This window comes from Gallinula chloropus, assembly GCF_964237585.1.
Source record: "Gallinula chloropus genome assembly, chromosome: 35".
Taxonomy (NCBI): Eukaryota; Metazoa; Chordata; class Aves; order Gruiformes; family Rallidae; genus Gallinula; species Gallinula chloropus.
Genome location: NC_140120.1, coordinates 1,662,029 through 1,678,171, shown reverse-complemented (window position 1 = coordinate 1,678,171; position 16,143 = coordinate 1,662,029). Strand labels below are relative to the sequence as shown.

Genomic DNA, 16,143 nt, shown 5'->3' with positions numbered 1-16,143 from the left:
GAGGGTCCAGGTGCCCCACCCGCCTGATGGACCCTGGGGGCCAGTGTCCTTCCCTTGCACCTACTGGGGACACCAGCGGGTGCTGCAGAGCAGTGGGACCCTGGCCACTTCTCTCCATCCCATGGCTTACAGCTGCACTGCTGCCCCTGGCTCCATGGCAGGCGAGGATGGTGAGCTCTGCAGGGCTTCTCCAGAGGAATTCCCTTGCCCTGGCCATGGCTCTCCAGAAGAAAAGGCGCCTCTGGCACCTGCAGGGATGGGTGGTGGCTGTAATCTCCTGGAGCAGCTTTTCCATCCAGCAGATGGGCTCTAAAGGTGGCTTTGCCAGCAGCCCAGTAGATCCATTAGACTCTTCCTGCTTTTGTTCTGCCTCCCTCAAGATGTGCCAGGGAATTCCAGCTGCTCCTTAAGGGCTCCCTCTTAGGAGGTCTTCTAGCTGTCCCTGTGGCAGCTCTGTCTGTGGGACAGGGCAGGCTGCTGCCTTTCATGCTGCCTGGGGACATGGTGACAGCACTGTGAGGTGGCAGTGATGTCTGGTGTGAAGCCCCGCCCACCGCAGCTCCCCCCAGGGAAGCCCCTCCCACTTCAGTTCTGTCCATCAAAGTTCCAACGGACCGTGTTTGAAACCAGACAGGCTTTGAAAAGCAAGTGAGGAGGATGTTTGGGACTTTCATCCACTTCCCGTCCCCATCTTTCCACTCAGGGGTCTGGGTATCAGGAGAGAAACTGCTCTGATTACTAAAGACAGGCAAGGAAGGCGTCAAGTACCTCAGACCTTTCTACATCCTCAGTCACAATGGATCCCCCCCCAACCAATAAAGGTGGAAGATTCTCCTTTTCATTAATGATTTAATAATTTTATTATAATATTTTAAAGTGTCTCAGGGCACTGCAGGGATGTGCCTGGGCACGGTGCCAGCAGGAAACCACAGGCTGCTGCCCGGGGGGAGCAGGGCGAGCGCTGCGAGGTCACGTGGGCTGTGGTTTGTGCACCTGCAGGCTCCAGCTCCCGCTCTGCCCAGGGGGGAATAACGGCCCCTGGGTGACACGCTGAGAGCCAGGGACACGGCTGAGCCCCTGGGCTGTGTGTCTGCTGCCAGGGCAGGGACATGGCCCAGCCCGGGCTCCTGCCAGGGACCCGCCGTGGGGCTCTGCGGGGAGGAAGGGGCCAGCCAGCACTCCTGGGCTGGAGCTCTGCCCCTGGCCAAGGGCTTTTCCCAGCTGCTGCTCCCAGCACAGCGGGGCTGGAGCAGGAGCAGGGGCTGTTTCCTTTCCAGCCTGACACAGACCCGCAGCAGTCCCAGCTCCGTGGCTCCCACGGCTTGGCGGTGCCTGGACGTTCTTGGCCTTGGGTTCTTGGATGAGCCCAGCAGAGGAGATGCTCGTTGCTCCCAGTGCTCCCAGCAGGGACCGAGCGGGGACAGACCCATTTCTCCTCCACACCCAGCTTGTCCCATGACCATCCCCTGTCACAGTGAGCGTGACATGCGCAGCGGGACCTCTGTGTCCCTCATATATGGTCATGAACGGAGCTGGAGGAGTTCATTGGAGGGCTGGGCTGTGTCGGAGGGGAGATACCTCCCGATAACGACTAAAAAGGTGCTGCTGCTTTGATTGGCTCCTCATGCAGCTGGGTCTGCATCTAAGAGTTATATTACCCTTTCATCACTGTCGTCTCTGTGGGTCCCCAGGAGCTGTGACAGGGAGTGTGGTGCTGCAGGGCTGTTCCAGCAGGACAGGAGGCTGAGGCTGGGGATGGAGGGACTCCTGTCCCCTCGGGTGCTGTGGCTGCTGCTCTGGGTTCAGCTGTGCAGGGGTAAGTGCAGCATCCTGGTCCCAAAGAGAGGGTCAGCGGGCACTAGTGGGAACATCGAGGTATCTCTGAGAATGGGGTGTCTTTGGAGGTGCCACTGAGATGAGGGGCAGACAGTGCTCAAGTCAACTGAATTTGTGCCTTTCCCTGTGGGTCTGGGGGCACAGGGCTGTTGCAGGGGGGTCTGGGCTTGTGGGGAGATTGTGCCCTATGAAGATCCGGGCACAGTGTATGGGTGGGAAGGGGAAGGTGGTGGTTGAGCTTGGAGGAGGTGCTGCTGGCTGTGGGGTTGTGAATAACCCAGTGGGGTTAGAGCTGAGCACCTCCCGCATGGGGAAAGCCTTGGGGACCAATGTGAGCCTGACATTGCCCTGAGGACAGCTTGGAAGGGTACATCATACACACTGGTTCCTGGGAAGGAGGAACCTCCAGACCTGTGGTCTAGTGTTCAGTGCTCTCCTGAAGGTTCCCATGTTTGTGCTTGCAGGGGCTGCAGAGGTGAGGCTGGAAAATGGTGGTGGACGCTGTGCTGGAAGAGTGGAGGTGAAACAACAGGGACAGTGGGGGACAGTGTGTGATATCGGCTGGGACATGAACGATGCTGCAGTGGTTTGCAAGCAGCTGGGCTGTGGGGATGCTGTTGCAGCTCATGACTATGCATACTTTGGGCCAGGATCTGGCCCCATTTGGATGTACCGTGTTAGGTGTGATGGCACCGAGTCTGCCCTGTCTGAGTGCACAAACGATGGCTCAGGTGAAGAGAACTGTTATCACAGCTGGGATGCTGGAGTGACATGTTCAGGTAAGGGGCCAGCTGTCACCACCTTTGTGGCCACGATGGGGAAGGGAGCTGAGTGTACCCTCAGGGCAGCAAGGGGGTACTGGAAAAGGGCCTGGTGTGGCTGGTCACTGCTGAGTTGAGACTGTCATTGATGGTTTCCCTGGTCTCTGAGGAAAGCCCAGTGGGAACCTGCCATTGCCTGACCCCTCATGTGGCTCAGCCCATGCTCCATGGCTGCCTGGTGTAGGGAGATAGATGTGTTCAGGAAAACCTGTCTGGAAGCCATGAGGACCTTGTCGCAGCTCATGTGACACGCACAGCTCCAGGGAAGGAACAAAGGTGGCCAGGGCCTTTTGAGTTGTGTTCCCTGGCAGATAGGAGTGGCCCAAAGCAGAGGAGCTACTCAGAGGGGAGGATCAAAGGGATTAGGACGAAGAGCAGGGTGGCCCTTGGCTACCTCCTGTCTCTTACAGGGTCACTCCATGAGAGGTAGGCAGAGAAGGCTGCAGCATCCAATAGCACCTGGGCCCATCACCTCGGGCCAGAGAGCTCTGGGTGCTTCAGGGCCTGGGGCTGGTGCCCAGCACCCCAGGGTCTCCAGAAGAGCAGCAGTTTATCTGAGTGGTGCCTGTGGCTGTGGGAGAACAGCCAGCCCCCAGTGCTGTGCTGATTTCTGGAGAGCAGGGAGGGGCTCTGGTGTTTTTGTGCCATCAGCACCCACTGGGAGCTGCTGGGATGGTTGTGAGGCTCCTGGCATGTAGCTACCTGAGAGATGGGGTGAGACATGCTCAGAACGTTGCCAGAGGGCTCTGGGAACTCACAGGGGTCTTTGCTTGCTCCAGGGTTTGTGCGGCTGGTTGGAGGGGGCAGCCCCTGCTCAGGACGAGTGGAGATCCGTGATAAGAACCAGTGGAAAACTGTCTGTGACTCAGACTTTGGTCCCAAAGCCGCTGACGTGGTCTGTGAAGAGCTGCAGTGTGGGGTAGCCCTGTCCATCCCTGGGGCAGCTCCTTTTGGAGAAGGTGTTGGTTCCATCTGGGACAGAGAGCTGCAGTGTTTGGGGAATGAATCCTCTCTGGTTTTCTGTCCCACAGGGTCCCACAAGGACCCACCCTGCACCCACGCCAACGATGCCAGTGTCATCTGCACAAGTAAGGACTCAGGGTGGGGTCCTGAATGATGTGGATGAGCTGGGGGGAGGGAGCAGGATAGGGACAGGACACACAACTGGGTTTGAAGGCAGGAGGGGTGAAGTTTCCTGCAGCCCTAAGAGAATGCAGAAGGAGGAGAAGGGAAGGGTGTCCATCTGGCCAGTCCTACAGCTGCCATATGTGAAGAGCACCAATGCCCCTTTTCCCCTCTTCCTCTGTCCCCAGAGTACACAGGGTTCAGGCTGGTGAATGGCAGCACGGCTTGTGATGGGCGGGTGGAGGTCCAGGTGCTGGGGACCTGGGGCACCCTCTGTGACTCCCACTGGGACCTCTTGGACGCCCACGTTCTCTGTCGCCACCTCGGCTGCGGGTTTGCTGAGTCCCTTCCTGGAGGAGGGCGTTTTGGGAGAGGCACCGGCCCCACCTGGAGAGAGTCATTCCACTGTGACGGGACTGAAGCCCAGTTGGGACAGTGCCCAGTGACTGCCCTGGGAGCCTCCCCATGCTCCCACGACAGGGACGCTGCTGTCATTTGCTCAGGTGAGTGCTGGGAAAACAGCCTCTTACCCCCATTGTCCCCTGGGGTGTGGCATGGCCACCCAAAGCAAGGGACCCCATGGTGGGCGCAGGGTGAGCTTCTCCCTGGAGAAAAACTCCCTTCACCTGGAGTGATCTGGAGAGTTGTGATCTGCTCCAACTGAACGCTCTGAGGTGGGAGAGCTGACACTGAACAGGGTCAGACATCTCTGCCCTCCTGGGAAACTGGCAGGCTCAGAGTCAAACCAGCTCCCAGTCCCTGAACCCAGGGGTGCAGAGGGGCAGAGATGTGTGGGGTGCCCCATGGCTCAGCAGTAGCAATGCTAATCCTGAGGATGAGCAAGTTTTGTCCTACTTCTGCCCATCCCCGTTGTACCATCTAGTCCTCCCTCCTGTGGGAGCTGCTCCATCTGCCTCAACAGGGAGGTTTTGGGTGTTGTCTTGCCCAGGAGAGCTCAAGGACCATGGGCAAACCTGCTCCTAAAGGTCACTGCACAGCCCTGGGGCAGGAAGCAGAGCTGTGAGGTTTCTAGAGACTGGAGAGGCACTGCAGGTCTCTGGGCTCTCTGGTGCTGCTGAGGCTGGGCCATGGCCGCTCTCCCCAGGCTCAGACAGCTCCGGGGCCCTGCGGCTGGTGGGTGGAGGCAGCCGGTGTGACGGGCGAGTGGAGATCTTCCAGCGCGGGACCTGGGGCCGAGTCCTGGATGACCAGTGGGACGTGCAGGAGGCCAGCGTGGTGTGCTGGCAGCTGCGGTGTGGAGAGGCAGAGAGAGCCTACAACCCCCCAAAGCCTGAGAGAGGGACGGGTCCTGTGGGGCTGCGAGGGGTGCGGTGCGCAGGGCATGAGTCCAACCTGACCCTCTGCAACACCTCCCTGCCCGAGAGCGCGCTGGCAGCTGGGATTGCCCAGGACGTGGGGGTCGTTTGCCGGGGTGAGTGGCACTGCAGGGACCCCCGGGCTGTGGGCTGGGTGGGCACCATCCCCTGACAGCAGCTGGGCTTCTTCCTGCTGCAGGGAGCCGTCGGGTGCGGCTGGTGAATGGGCCCGGGCGCTGTGCAGGCAGAGTGGAGATCTACTACCGGGGCAGCTGGGGGAGCGTCTGCGATGACGGCTGGGACCTGCCCGACGCCGCCGTCGTCTGCCAGCAGCTGGGCTGCGGAGGGGCGGTGGAGGCTGTTGGCTCTGCTGCCTTCGGGGAAGGCGCCGGGCAGGTCTGGCTGGGCAGCGTGAGCTGCTCGGGGGCCGAAGCTGCTCTGTGGGACTGCCCGGCACGGCCCTGGGGGCAGCCCGACTGCGGGCACAAAGAGGACGCCGGAGTCGTCTGCTCAGGTCTGTGCTGGGAGCTGTGCTGGGAGCCCAGGGACAGGGGAGGTGGGGACAAGGGGAGAGCCGGCAATGGCTGCTGCTGAGCCCCTGCCCAAGCCCATGCTGGGGACACCCACACACAGGTCCTCTCTGTCCCACATGGCATCTCTGGGGAGACAATGGAGGGAAGGGTTGTCTGTCTGTCAGGGGCTGCCAGGGTGACTGTCTGGCCATGCATTTTCCTTGTCTGGGGGCTTCAGGGGCACCCCTGATCCTACATCCCTGCACCATCCTCTTCCCTTTGGTGTCTCTCCTCACAGAGTTTGTGGCCCTGAGGCTGGAGAAGAACGGCAGCTGCTCCGGGCGCCTGCAGGTTTTCTATAACGGGACCTGGGGCAGCATTTGCTCCAACTCAATGACTCTCCAAACGGTGTCTCTGGCGTGCAAGGAGCTGGGCTGTGGGGATGCAGTATCCTTGGACCCATTCCCGACTTACGGAAGGCTGCGTGGCCCTGCCTGGGTGGATCGTGTGGAGTGTGGGAAGAGTCACAGCTCCTTCTGGCAGTGTCCCTCCGCTCCCTGGCACCCACAGTCCTGCACTGACCTGCGCGATGAGACCCACATCACCTGCCAGGGTAACTCTGAGCCACCCGGGCACCAGCATCCCCAGATTCTGCTCCCTTCTGGGCACTGTCAGACACAGACCGAACCCACAGGGGCTTTTCCTTTCCATGCCAGACCCTTCTGCTGCTGAAAGTGGCACAAAGGAGCCTTCAGCTCTCAGACCCCACACATTCAGCAGCCGTGGGCAGCCAGGCTGCCAGCAGAGCCTGAGGGAGGCAGAGGTGTCTGCAGGGGAGGTCTCAACAGAGACCCATCAGGGCTCCAAACAGTGTCCCCCATCCTGCCCTCTGTGAACCAGGCTCCCTTGGGGGCTGAGCAGTCAGGGTCCCCCACATTGCCGGGTGTGTCCCCTGAGTGACCGGGGTTCAGCTGCTCCCTTGAGCAAGGTGACTCAGGGATGCACAGGCAGAACTCAGCCCCGCTCTCTGCCACACGACCCCCCTGCTGCAGCCCCTCACCACGGCATTTCCTTCTACAGACAGAGAGACAGGAAATGCCCCAGCCCTGCATGCCACGTGCCCAAACTCCAGGAGCTGCACAGGTAGCTGCTCCTCTGCAGGCCTCTCTCCCATGGCCGGGCTCTGCCTGCTGCCCTGGAGCCCTGAGGGGTCTCTGCCTTCTCCAGACAGGGAGAAGATCCGTGCGGTGGGAGGCAAGAGCGGGTGCTCGGGCAGAGTGGAGGTCTGGCACCACGGCTCCTGGGGGACGGTGTGCGACGACTCCTGGGACATGCTGGACGCAGCGGTGGCGTGCCGGCAGCTGGGCTGTGGCCCCGCAGTGTCTGCCCTGGGCGAGGCGGCATTTGGGAAGGGGACGGGCCCCATCTGGCTGGAGCAGGTGGAGTGCCGGGGCACAGAGCCGTCTCTGCAGCACTGCTGGGCCCGGCCCGGGGACAGCGGCGCCTGCCGGCATAAGGAGGACGCTGCCGTCAACTGCTCGGGTGAGCATCTCCCGGGGGCTGCACTGTCCTGCCCGTGGCCCCGAGCAGGGCCCTGGGCTCCTGCCTGGCCACCCCTGAAGGAGCAGCCCCACAGGAGGGCCAGTGTGGGTGGGATGTGCCAGGGATGTCTGCACACATGCACACACCCCTGGGGTGTCTGAGAGGAGGCTCCCCGGGACCTGCACACCCAGCCTCTCAGCACAGCTCTCCTCCTCCTCCTCTGCAGCTGCTTTTCAGGGTTCTATACTGGTTTGAGGGGTGCTATACTGGTTTTGGGGTGTTCATACTGTTCTGGGGGGTACATACTGGTTTTCAGGGGTGTCTATACTGGTTTGAGGGGATTCTGTACTGGTTTTATTGGGGGTTCATACGGGTTTGAGGGCGTTGTGTACTGGTTTGGGGTTCTATACTGGTTTGGGAGAGTCTATACTTGTTTTGGTTGTCCATACCGGTTTAGGGGAATTCATACTGGTTTGTGAGGTTTTATACTGGTCTTGGAAGTTCTATACTGGTTTCTTGGGTTTCATACATGTTTTGGGGATTTTACTGTTTTTAGGGCATCTATACGTGGTTTGGGTATTTCTCTACTGGTTTGGAGGATTCATACTAATTTCGGGGGGTATATAATGGGATTTGGGGGGTTCATGCTGGTTGGGAGAGCCCAATGGCAGCCACGGGGCAGCCCCACCAGTATTACCAGTAACCACCCCACTAGTGTCCCCAGTAACCAGCCCCTCAGTATTCCCATTACCCACAGTATCCCAGTTAACCCACAGCTCTCCTTCTCCTCCTCTGCAGCTGCACCCAGGACCACAGCACCAACCCCCCGAGCAGGTAACCTGCCCTGTGTATCAGCGCTGGCTCTTCCCAGGGCCGGGCTGTGACCCACAGCCAGGGGGAAGGGGCTCCTTGCCAGGGTGGGACTTACCGAGGTGGGATGTCAGTCCCCAGAAGGGTGGGACCGTCCCCATCACTCCCCCCTGGGGTCCCTTACCCCGGTGTCATGGGGTCAGGACTGTGGTGTCACAGCCCCCTACCTCTCCCAGCCCTGGGGCTGCTATTTCTGGCTTCCTGCCTGTGCAGATGCCACCCGGGACCGTCTGACCAGCAGCAGGAGAGAGTCCTTGCTTGTCATCATCTGCATCATCCTGGGAGCCCTTCTCTGCTTGCTCCTGGCCCTCCTGGCTGGGCAAGCGTGGAGCGCCAGGGCTGGGCACAGAGGTGGGTTTGTTCTCCATGGTCCCAGGTGAAGATGGGTGTTGGCAAGGCCAGGGGGGCTGTGGGGTGTCAGTGAGTGGTACAGGCATAGCTGGGGGACAGGAGTGTGTGCTGCCCACAGTCCCATGTGTCACCCCATTGACTGCCTGACCACGGGCAACCAGCAGGAAGGGGGAGAGAGAGTCCAGACATGGGGGGAGTCAGGGATGGGGCCAGGAGAGAAATGGCACAGCTGGGCTGGGGAGATGGGATAAAGGGGGATAGATGAGGATGTGACACTGGGAGTGCTCTGGGGAGATGGGGAGGGGGCTCTGGTGAGATGGGGAGGGGGCTCTGGGCTGGGGAGATGTGATAAAAGGGGGATAGATGATGTGACACTGGGAGTGCTCATGGGAGATGGGGAGGGGGCTCTGGGGAGATGGGGAGGGGGCTCTGGGCTAGGGAGATGGGATAAAGGGGGGATAGATGAGGATGTGCCACTGGGAGTGCTCTGGGGAGATGGGGAGGGGGCTCTGGGCTGGGGAGATGGGATAAAGGGGGATAGATGAGGATGTGCCACTGGGAGTGCTCTGGGGAGATGGGGAGGGAGCTCTGGGGGTGCGAGATGCTGGTAGAATCATTGGGCAGCACCTCCCATCCTTTCAGCATCAGGACCCCTGGCTGCTCCTCCACCCAACCCTTACGTCCCCCCAGCAGGGCAGGGGCTGTGTAATGGATCCACTGGGCAGAGAGTGGACAGCTCCAGGGGAGAGGAAAGGCAGGAGCTGCTCCAAGCTCAGCACCAGGAACAGGATCCAGGGTCCAGAGGGGCACAAGGGGGGGTCTCTGAGGGAGGGTGTGAGGGTGTTGCTGCCCCTGACAATCTCCAAGGGGACATTGCACTTCCTGAGGAAGTGGCAGGAGTGAGAGGACAGCACATTGGGGCTGTGCTGTGGGACAGCCCTGGGCTGAGCCAGGGGAACAGGTCTGAGGGAGCAGATCAGGATCCATCCCTTCTCTGCCCATCCCTGAGCCACATCCCTGAGCCAGCCCTGCCTCTGTCTGCAGCCTCTGAGCGAGCCTGGGAGCCCTTCCCTGAGGCCCTGTACGAGGAGATCGGGTACAGCCCAGCATTGGAGAAGCAGCCAAGGTTCAGCATGTCAGGTGGGTGTGGGTCCCTCATGGGGGCCGTATCTCCAAGGCTCTTTCCCCTGGCCTCCACCTAAGACTGACCCCCTGTAGCCCCCTGGCCCAAGGTCCCTGCAGCATTGGGGCTATGTGGTTCAGCCAGGTCTTGGAGCTGGAGAAGAGCTTCATCCTCACCAGCTCATCCTGTCCCAGACAGTGGACAGCCCCTCTCTGTGTGTCCCTACATCCCATTGTCAGCTGAGGGGTGAGGGAAGGGGCTGTCCCGGGGCAGCTCTGAGAGCCCCTGTGAGTTGGGGTTTTTCGCAGGAGAACAAGGAAACTCCTGACCCCTCATCCTGGCTCGGTGGGTCCCCTGTCCCCAGCAGCACTGAGCACAAGCTGGGTCAGCAGAACTCACCCCATAAAACTTCCATCACTCTCTCCAGGCTCCTACTCAGAGGGGTCCCTGACCAAGATGCAGACCCACTATGAGGACATTGAGGAGGAGGATGGTCCAGGATCAGCACCAGGTAATGGGGGGCAGGAAGGGGTGGATCTCTCCTCCCTGCACACTTGTGATGGACACCAGTGTCACCGTGAGCAGCAGGGGAGGAAATGGGCAGGGGAATCCTCTGGTGCTGCCAAATCCAGTGTCTGAGGCCCATGTTCCTGCCCATCCTCCCTTCCTCTGCTCTGCAGGACGTGTCTCCTCACTGTCAGCATCTCCCCTCTCCTTTCAGACATGCCTGTCCTGCCCAGAGATGACCCAGCAGATGGCTATGATGATGCCAGGGAGGTTTCTGAGCCTGGGGAGGATCCTGTGTCTGGGCAAGGAGACTGGGAAATGCCCAGGGCACCAGAGGAGGGAGCTGGTCCCAGGGATGCACGTGGAGGTGAGAGGGACAGACAGTGCTGTGGGTTCCTGGGGTGCCAGATGAATTGCTGCCATATTGAGAGCCCACAGTCTGGCAATAGACCAACCTGCCCTGGGTGTTTTCCTTGGGGGGGGACCCTTGGTGGAAGAGGGAGGTAAATATTTCTCCACTGGTGAGGAGAAGGGAGGAAGGTGATGTACAGGTCAGGACGGGCACCTCGTGGGACGATCACTCAGTGGGCTGCCTTGCTGCTTGCAGGGACACACCTGCACCCCCAGAGACGTGCTGAGGCCCCTGGAGCTGAGGGAGATGCCTGGTCCCCTCCCCAGGACAGCACAGGCTATGACGATGCTGAAGAGGTGTCTCTGGCACATCCCCCTGAGGACACCAAGGCTGTGACACCAGAGCTCAGTGCACAGCAGCCCCTGAGCCCTGGGCCAGCACAGCCCGTCCCGGCCATGCAGCTGGCTGCAGCCAGGAGGGAGGAGAGGTCTGTGCATCTGGGAGAGCCCTGAGCACCAGGGACCCATCTCCCTTCTCCCAGGGGCAGCAGAAACAGCCCGGGGTTTGCTCTCTGTTTATTCTCCTGTGGTTACTCTGTGCCTCCCCACTTGTTCCTAATAAAGCCTTTTTGGGTAGGAAGGGGTATTTTTCTCCTTAACTCCTCCTCCCCCTCCTTCCTCACTGACCCTGGTGTGTCTGGGATCTTTCCTCATGTTCCCCCCTCCTCCCTTACCCCTGTCCCAGTCTGGCATCTGTGCCCTTTCTAAACCCACCCTCACAGAGCAGCACCCCCTCTGCTGATGTGCTCAGCTGATGGCAGCAGTAGGGCTGCTGCAGGGCTGCCTGGACATGGGGGAACCAGAATGGGGAACCCAATTTCCCTTCTCACTGGGGCTCCTGCTGCCTCCCTGCTGCCAAAGGCACTGATGTGGAGTCCCACACAGAGTAAAATCTCTGCCACTGTCAAGAAACCCAAAGGATCCTCTGGAGGGGAATAGAGAATGCCCTGACACTGAGGGAGTAAAGGGTTGGGGTGACCAGTTGAGGGTTGGGGTGAAAGGGGTTGATGTTGGAGGGAAACGGTCAAAGCCGGAGGCCAATGGCCAAGGGATGGGTCAACTGGGTCAACTCTTGATCCAACCATCAAAGACCCTGGGATGGGTTTTCTGGGAAGGGGCTGGAGATGGTTGGGACGCCCGATACGCATCATCAGTCAATGATGATGACACGGCCACCGACTACTGTGCCAGAGATGGTGGTGGTGGTGCTGATGGTGGTCAACACCCCACTGCCATGTCCCCACCTCCTGGCATCTCCCTGGCATCCTGGCACAAAGATCCAGGTCTCATTCAAGCACAAACTCCAAAACCATTGGAATTTCACCCAAAGTCTTCCCAGAATCCTGGCCACGACTCATCCAGCTTCACCTCTGGTCACTCCAGGATGTTCTCCGTGCACAAGGAACCAGGAATTCCCCCAAATCCTCATATCTCCCCCAAAATCCTCACGTTTCCCCCCAAATCCTCTATTTTCCCCCCAAATTCCCTAATTCTCACATTTTCCCCAAAATTCCCTCAAGGGAAGAGACTATTACCAAGACTGTTACCAAGGATGGGTGCCACGACGAGAGGGAAGATGCTGCCAATCAGTGTGACTGATAAAGCAACTTCAACTTCATGGCAAGCACACCCTTCCTTTGTGTCCTGGTTTTGGTCAGGATGGAGTTAAATTCATTTGTAACAGCAGATGAATGCTGTGTTTGAGAGTAAAATGGGAGTACTGCTGATAACACCCTGATGTTTCTAGTTGCTGTCAGACAGTCAAGGACTTTCTCAGCTCTTCATGAGAAAGGAGGGGCGAAGCCAGGACAGGTGACCCAACTGACCAAAGAGAGTATTCCACGCCAGTTACGTCCTGCCCAGGATATCGGGGGCTGATGGGAGGAAGGCCTGGGGCGGCTCCGGGACGCGCGGTTCTTGGGGGACGGTCGGGTTCTGGGACGGCTCTGGGTGGCACGGCCTGAGTTGTATGGTTTGGTGAGAAACTGCATTGTGTATCAACAGCTTCATATATTTTGCTTTGAAGTCCTGTTAGTATTGTTACATTGTATCTTTCTGTTATCTTAGTAAACTATCCTTATCCCAACCCACGGGCCTCTTAATTTCTTGATCTTGGGGTTATTTGCCCCTTTCTATTCCTTTTCCCTTCCCTTACTTCTCACCCCCCTTCCCTCTTCCCTATAACCTGCTCTTTTCCTTAAAGGAGCAGGCAGCTGCGTGGATCTTGGCCCTCAGCCGGGTGAAACCACGACACTTTGATACTGTTCCTACCACGTGTTGTATTTGTCGTATTCTAATTGGCTCTTAGCTAAAGGTTACATTTACATACCCCACCCATCTTGCACCTTGGGAATCATGTCTCTTTCTCAGCCCCAGGAGCACCGAATCCTTATCACACCTCCTGCTCCCACATCTTGTGGCCTTGCTGCACGAGACACAAGAACACCCTGACCGATTGTTGACCCTTCTGTTCTCACCAACACGGTGTGGGGCCTGGTCTGACTGAGCTACACAGGCGACTGCTTGGACAGCTGCTCCACAGGCTCATGGCCTGGCCTCTCAAGCCATTCTGCAACACCCAGGAGGCCAGGAAGGACAAGGGCATCTTGGCTTGTATCAAAAACAGTGTGGCCAGGAGGTCTGGGGAGGGGATTGTGCCCCTGTGCTGGGCATTGGTGAGACTGCACCTTGAGTGCTGAGTCCAGTTCTGGGCTCCTCACCATAAGAAGGACATTGAGGTCCTGGAGTGAGTCCAGAGAAGGGCAATGAGGCTGGGGAAGGGGCTGGAGGGCAAATCCTGTGAGGAGTGGCTGAGGGAGCTGGGGGTGTTCAGCCTGGAGAAGAGGAGGCTGAGGGGAGACCTTCTCACCACCTACACTACCCTGCCAGGAGGGTGCAGGCAGGTGGGTCTCTTCAGCCAGATGACAGGAGATGGGACAAGGGGAAATGGCCTCAAGCTGCACAAGGGCAGGGTCAGATCAGATGTGAGGAAGAATTTTTTACTGAAGGGGTTGTCAGGGCCTGGAACAGGCTGCCCAGGGTGGGGGTTGAGTCACCATCCCTGGATGTGTTCAAAAAAAGGGGTAGATGAGGTACTTAGTGATATGGTTTAGCTTAGGATGGGAACAGTTGGACTTGATGATCTTAAAGGTCTTTTCCAACCTTGTGATTCTCTGATTCTTTTTAATGTTTTCAGAAATGACCAGACAACTGGACTGGAGGGTGTCTTAAGTACATTTGCATGTGACACCAAATTGGGAGGAGCTGTTGACTCTGTTGAGGGTGGAGAAGCCTTGCAGAGACCTGGACAGGTCAGAGAGCTGGGCAGTCACCAACACCATGGAGTTTAACAAGGGGAAGCACCAGATCCTGCACCTGGGAAGGGGCAGCCCTGGCTGCACATACAGACTGGGGGGTCAGACACTGGAGGGATTTGGGGGTCTTGGTAGACAGCAAGTTAAACACGAGCCAGCAGTGTGCCCAGGCAGCCAGGAGGGCCAAGGGTATCCTGGGGTGCATCAAGCGTGGCATTGCCAGCCGGTCCAGGGAGGGGATTGTCCCGCTCTACACTGTGCTGGTGCAGCCTCACCTCAAGTGCTGGGTGCAGTTTTGGGCACCACAGTACAAGTGGGACATTAAAATATTGGGAAGTGTCCAGAGGAGACAATGAGGATGGTGAAGAGTCTGGAGGGGAAGTCTCATGGGGAGAGGCTGAAGTCCCTTGGTTTGTTCAGCCTGGAGAAAAGGAGGCTGAGGGGAGACCTCATTGCAGTCTGTGGCATCCTGAGGAGGGGGAGACAAGGGGCAGGTGCTGATCTCTCTTTGGTGGCCAGTGATAGAACCTGCGGGATCAGCATGAAGCTGTGGCAGGGGAGGTTTAGGCTAGATATGAGGGAGAGGTTCTTTACTGAGAGGCTGGTCAGGCCCTGGAACAGAGGGAGTTGTTACAGTCCTGAGCTTGAAAAAGTTCAGGAAGCATCTGGATGGTGCGCTGAGTCCCGTGCTCTGACTTGGCTGGCCCTGTGTGGAGCCAGGAGTTGGACTTGATGATCCTTATGGGTCCCTTCCAACTCAGGAGATTCTATGATTCTATGACCATGACTAAAAGCACCACTTAGCAGTGGATCTGCACAGCAGCACTTGTGGTTGCTCTCTAGATTTCTCTTCCCCTTGGACCATTCAGACACCTCCCAACCATCCAGCTGCTGCTCTGAGTTTCAGGGAGTTAAACCCTTGCCTTTCTGGCAGTTGTCTGACTCATTCTGTCTTTAGCCAGCTCTTGAGTTGTGGTGATTCCACAGTCTCCTTCCTCACTAGAACATCTCTCACAGGGTTAAGCTTTGTGGCAGGTGAACCTCACTGGTGGCAGATTGCACTTGGCACAGAGTGAGGAGTGTTGAATTTAATGGTGAATCTTGTCAGGTTTCTTCTGTTGTTGGGAAAATAACTCCCTGTGTGCTGCCTGTGTACAGCCAGTTCTCTAAGGAAAGCAGGGGAGCTGGTACAGAGGGGCTGTAATGCCCCACTGTGGAGTGCAGAGAGAGACCTGATGTAAGGACAAGGGATGCAAGTCCCAGTTGGCTGGTGAGAGTCATGGTGGGCTTGTGGAGATGTGCAGCAAGGTTGTCCCCACTGCCTCAAGGGACCCTTTTTCAGACCAGTCCAGACCTCCTTAGGAGGCACCCTGGATCAATCTCAGTCAGAGGTTGTCACCTCTCCTCTACAGTGAAAATAATAACCTACACCCTTATAAAGAAATCAATTTTACTCTGAGCTCCCTTTGGAACAGCTTCAATGGTCTGTACATCTCTTGAAGACTTGAAGATAATTACATCAAGAGACATAGCTCGTTAGGGCTTGCTTTTTCTTTTTAATGAGCCCTGGGGTGCATTTGGTGCTGAGTCCTTGAAGCTCAGGTACTGAGAGGAGATGACACAAAAAACTCCATGTCAAAAGCAGAAGCCAAAGTACCTGAAGTATTAATGAGTCCCGCTGAGAGCCATTGTTGGCTGAGCCTCCCCAGGGACTCGTTAGCACAGGTAATTGGAGGCCATGTTGGCTGGTAGGCAAAGGCAATGTACAAGCAGCTGAGATGCTGAGCAAGCCCTGGGTTGGTTTGATGAAGCAGAAAGGCCAAACCCTGACCCCCAGCCCAGGGAAGACAGGTCCTGTCCCTCAGGCATTGCTCAGGCTCTACCTGGGGCATTTTGCGGTATGTGATGTTGAGAGCAGAACAACAGGATGAGAGTTTCTCCTCATTGTTGGTCCAAAGCCCAGCTAGAAATTCATCTGGCCTCCATTTAAATAAAATAACGATCAGGGAGACCCTCCATCCCCTATCAGATTCAGGAGGAAACATTGTGGAAAGATGATCCCCATCCTTTCTCACCACCCACCACGTGCACCCAGGTCCCTGAGTTCAAGCAATCCCACAAATGGGTTTGTCTTTGCCTGTAGCAGGAATAACCTGGTCAGGTTTTGCCAACTGGATTTAATGCACACTACAGGGACTTCATCCCCCTCTAGAGTCTCTGGGAGTTTTGATTGGGCATGGCTTCACCTCTGGCCCTTCAGGTGACAACAGGGGTTGGTGTCTGAGCACCTCTCTCCTGGCCTCCACCCTCAGTAATACCCATGGGCACTGGCACCAGCAGCTCCCAGGCAGCCATGCCCCTTAACCTTTGCAGGGGGACAGACCCCCCTGCCTGTCCCTGCCTGGGGGTCCTGTC

At 57.9% G+C, this 16,143-nt stretch overlaps 1 protein-coding gene across 1 annotated transcript; it reads left to right on the top strand.

Annotated features, from left to right (window-relative positions):
- Positions 1-2,023: 2,023 nt before the first annotated feature.
- Positions 2,024-10,135, top strand: LOC311203120 (scavenger receptor cysteine-rich type 1 protein M130-like; the record flags this gene model as incomplete). Its single annotated transcript, XM_084277754.1, has 9 exons — positions 2,024-2,042; positions 2,301-2,615; positions 3,971-4,285; positions 4,894-5,214; positions 5,298-5,612; positions 5,909-6,223; positions 6,838-7,152; positions 9,418-9,513; positions 9,924-10,135. The coding sequence occupies 9 exons, from the start codon at positions 2,024-2,026 to the stop codon at positions 10,133-10,135; spliced, it is 2,223 nt and encodes a 740-aa protein (XP_084133880.1).
- Positions 10,136-16,143: the final 6,008 nt, after the last annotated feature.